Source organism: Chanos chanos, chromosome 9 (genome assembly GCF_902362185.1).
Source record: "Chanos chanos chromosome 9, fChaCha1.1, whole genome shotgun sequence".
Lineage (NCBI taxonomy): Eukaryota > Metazoa > Chordata > Actinopteri > Gonorynchiformes > Chanidae > Chanos > Chanos chanos.
In genome coordinates this window covers 40,637,602-40,641,773 of record NC_044503.1, presented here as the reverse complement: position 1 = coordinate 40,641,773, position 4,172 = coordinate 40,637,602, and the positions used below count along the sequence as shown (strand labels likewise).

The 4,172-nt window shown below is 42.4% G+C and overlaps 1 protein-coding gene across 2 annotated transcripts in view; it reads right to left on the bottom strand.

Moving 5' to 3' along the window:
* Nucleotides 1-1,621: 1,621 nt before the first annotated feature.
* pitpnc1b (phosphatidylinositol transfer protein cytoplasmic 1b) overlaps nt 1,622-4,172 on the bottom strand; it is a 13,164-nt gene continuing 10,613 nt past the window's right edge. Inside the window, exons 9-11 of one of the 2 annotated variants that reach the window (XM_030783491.1) lie at nt 2,637-2,713; nt 2,139-2,155; nt 1,622-1,781 (exon numbers count right to left, since the gene is read on the bottom strand). In XM_030783491.1, coding sequence (XP_030639351.1) covers nt 1,622-1,781; nt 2,139-2,155; nt 2,637-2,713 — 254 coding nt within the window. Of the gene's footprint in view, nt 1,792-2,138; nt 2,156-2,629; nt 2,714-4,172 lie in introns of both variants that reach the window. The other variant, XM_030783490.1, reaches the window with a different exon arrangement.

Below are 4,172 nucleotides of genomic sequence, written 5' to 3'. Positions count from 1 at the left end.
CATAATTCACGTTTGACACTTTCGGAGTTGATTTAACACTGACTCAGTGTGCTGTGTATACTGGCACCACGGTGTGAGGCCAGTGTAGCGTGGTTGTAGCGTAGCGTGGTTGTAGCCTAGCGTAGCGTGGTTGTAGCATCATGTTCTGATCATACAATCAATCATCTCTTTTCCAAAGGCCCAGTCAATAAAACCAATAAATCCAAAACTACCAGACTCATTCTCAGACCTGTGCTTACACACACACACACACACACACACACACACACACACATACACACACACACACGCCCCAAATACAATCACCCTGAGCCCTTCGACAATGAGCTTACACTTTAGTGAGCCTTTAGTATAAAGCTTAGAGAAATCAACAACAAAGACGCCTCATGTTTGAAAACAGTGGAGAGGACCATACATTGTGCACTGTGCTTTGTAAGTATCATTGTTCTGGTGTTTAGGGGGGGGGGGGGGGATTGGGGGATGTTACTGGTTGAGAGAAAGAACCGACATTGTTAGGTTGCTTAAATGGTTTTTGCCACAAACTTGTATTGGACCTCTGTTTGTCCCCTGAGATAAAAGAAAGAAATCACGGAGCCTAGGATGGCTTTCTGAAGACGCTGCCTGTACTCCACTGTACCCCAAGCCTCTGTTGGTTAAAACACTCACACACACACACACACTCACACACACACACACACACACAGACACACACACACTCACTCACTCACACACACACTCACATACACACAGACACAGACACACACACACACACACACACAGACACACACACTCACACACTCACACACACACTCACTCACACACACACACAGACACACACACACACTCACACACACTCACACACACATACATACACACTCACACACACACAGACACACACACAGAGGTACATTGCTCCAAAGCAGCATAAACACAGGAATTCATCAGTAGCTTAAAATAGTTCTAAAACAGTTGTGCGTTATAATACAGTTCTGGAGGTCGGCTAAAACAGGGCACATGTTACATATTGCATATGTATATGCATATTGTGCCATCAGAGGTTTATTCCAGTGAAATGTACAGTTTTTTCAAAAATATTTCCTGAAAGAGTACCTTTACGTAGTAAAAAAAAAAGACTTTCTAGAAAGTTGTAGAAAAAGCAGGATTAAAAAAAAAAAAGTGCGCTCATGCTGAAATTTTGGGATGTTTGTGAACATCCCAAAGGCTGCTTTCCTCCTTATGAATAAACATCAGCCTGCACCATGTGACCGTCTCAGGCCACACCTCTCCCTGCTCCAATCTCCTCATGGAACAGAAAAGCTTCTATGTTCTGCATTGGCATATAGAGATTGCATCATTAAAGCTGTGTGTGTATGTGTGTGTGTGTGTGTGCGCGTGCGCGCACGCGTGCATGCATGTGTGTGTGTGTGTGTGTGTGTGTGTGTGTGCGCGTGCGTGCGCGTGCATGCATGTGCGTGTGTGTGTGTGTGTGTGTGCGCGTGTGTGCATGCACGCGTGCATGCATGTGTGTGTGTGCGCGCATGTGTGTGTGGATGTGCGTGTGTCTGTGTGTGTGGACATGGTGTGCATGTGTGTGTGCATGTGTGTGTGTGTGTGTGGTGGATCACTCAGGAGTGGAGTTGAGTCTCATGGGGCTTTTGAGTGAGGAAGAGGAGGGAGAGGAAGGTGTGTCATCAGGTATGGTGATGGTTGGCACGCCCATTTTCTTCAGTGAATGCTCATCCGTCACCGAGATGGAGCGAGAGAAAGAGGGTCGTGACGGACTGTCCACAACTGAGAGAGAAAGAGAGAGAGAAAGAGAGAGAGAGGGAGAGAAAGAGGGGTAGGGGTGTGAGGAGAAGGAGAGAAAAAGAGGAAAGAGAGCCAGAGAGAAAACATTAGTTTGGGCTAGTGTTTGAAAAAGCAATTATAATTTTAAATAGGGGAACTGGTGAACAAAAGATTCATCATTTATATTACCAAAGGAAAAAAACACGCACACGCACACGCACACGCGCACACACATACACACACACACACACGCACACACGCACACACACACACACACACACAGACACATACAGACACACACACACACACACACACACTCTTGCACATATTCTCAACATACTCTCACACACACACTCTCACTCATACTCTCACACACACATACTCAAACACACACTCACAGAGATGCACACACGCACACACACACACACACACACACACACACGCACACACACGCACACACACACACAGATGCCTGCACATACAGTATGACATTAGTGCAGAATGTTGCAGTGTAATTTATTCTACTGCTGCAGCTGTGTGTGTGTGTGTGTCTGTGTGTGTGTGTGTGTGTGTGTGTGTCTGTGTGTGTGTGTGTGTGTGTATGAATGCAGGGTGCTGAAGCCCCCATCACACTATTTATCAGTACTGTCAGGTATGTCATTACGCACACACACACACACACACAGACACACACACACAGACACACAGACACACACACACACACACACACACACACACACACACACACCACTACCTCACCCTCCATCCTTTCCCTCTTTCTCTCTCTCCTTCTTCGTCTATCTGTCTCTCTCTCTCTTTCTCTGTCTTTTTCTCTCTGTACCTGTGACTTGGTTGTTTTTCATTTTGTTGTTGGTCTCTCGCTGTAGTTCTGTCTCAAATTCTCTTACATCCTCCAAACTCATTCCTGACAGACAAAAAAAAAGTACACAAAGTTTAGCAACACTTCCACACACGTAAGCCGTAGCTGTGCAAAAGATACATGAGTCTACATAAGGCCTGAATAAGAGAAATAAAGAATACATAAGTCTACATAAGGCCTGAATAAGAGAAATAAAAGATACATAAGTCTATATAAGGCCTGAATAAGAGAAATAAAGGACACATAAGTCTACATAAGGCCTGAATAAGGGAAATAAAAGATACATAAGTCTACATAAGGCTTGAATAAGAGAAATAAAGAATACATAAGTCTACATAAGGCCTGAATAAGAGAAATAAAGAATACATAAGGCTACATAAGGCCTGAATAAGGGAAATAAAGAATACATAAGTCTACATAAGGCCTGAATAAGAGAAATAAAGAATACATAAGGCTACATAAGGCCTGAATAAGAGAAATAAAGAATACATAAGTCTACATAAGGCCTGAATAAGGGAAATAAAGGATACATAAGTCTACATAAGGCCTGAATAAAAGAAACAAAAGATACATAAGTCTACATAAGGCCTGAATAAGAGAAATAAAGGACACATAAGTCTACATAAGGCCTGAATAAGGGAAATAAAGAATACATAAGGCTATATAATGCGTGAATAAGATAAATAAAAGATACATAAGTCTATATAAGGCCTGAATAAGAGAAATAAAGGACACATAAGGCTACATAAGCCCTGAATAAGAGAAATAAAGAATACATAAGTCTACATAAGGCCTGAATAACGGAAATAGACCAGTCAAAACATACTGTAAACCACACTGCACACTGAGCTGCTGTCTGGAGGTTTTCATTGTCTCATCTCTCTGATACTCCACAGTAAAAGATTGAATTTGAATGAAATAAGGTGAGTTCAGACACTTGGCATGTGCTACATATTGCTTCATAAGAGCTTCATAACAGCTATGTATGCTGTTAACAGCCAGGCCAGTGTGGAGTAAAGTCATGATTATGAATGGTTATGTATGCTGTTAACAGCCAGGCCAGTGTGGAGTAAAGTCATGTTTATGAATGGTTATGTATGCTGTTAACAGCCAGGCCAGTGTGGAGTAAAGTCATGTTTATGAATGGTTATGAATGGTTATGTATGCTGTTAACAGCCAGGCCAGTGTGGAGTAAAGTCATGTTTATGAATGGTTATGAATGGTTATGTATGCTGTTAACAGCCAGGCCAGTGTGGAGTAAAGTCATGTTTATGAATGGTTATGAATGGTTATGTATGCTGTTAACAGCCAGGCCAGTGTGGAGTAAAGTCATGTTTATGAATGGTTATGTATGCTGTTAACAGCCAGGCCAGTGTGGAGTAAAGTCATGTTTATGAATGGTTATGTATGGTTATGTATGCTGTTAACAGCCAGGCCAGTGTGGAGTAAAGTCAAGTTTATGAATGGTTATGTATGGTTATGTATGCTGTTGTAATGTGACAGA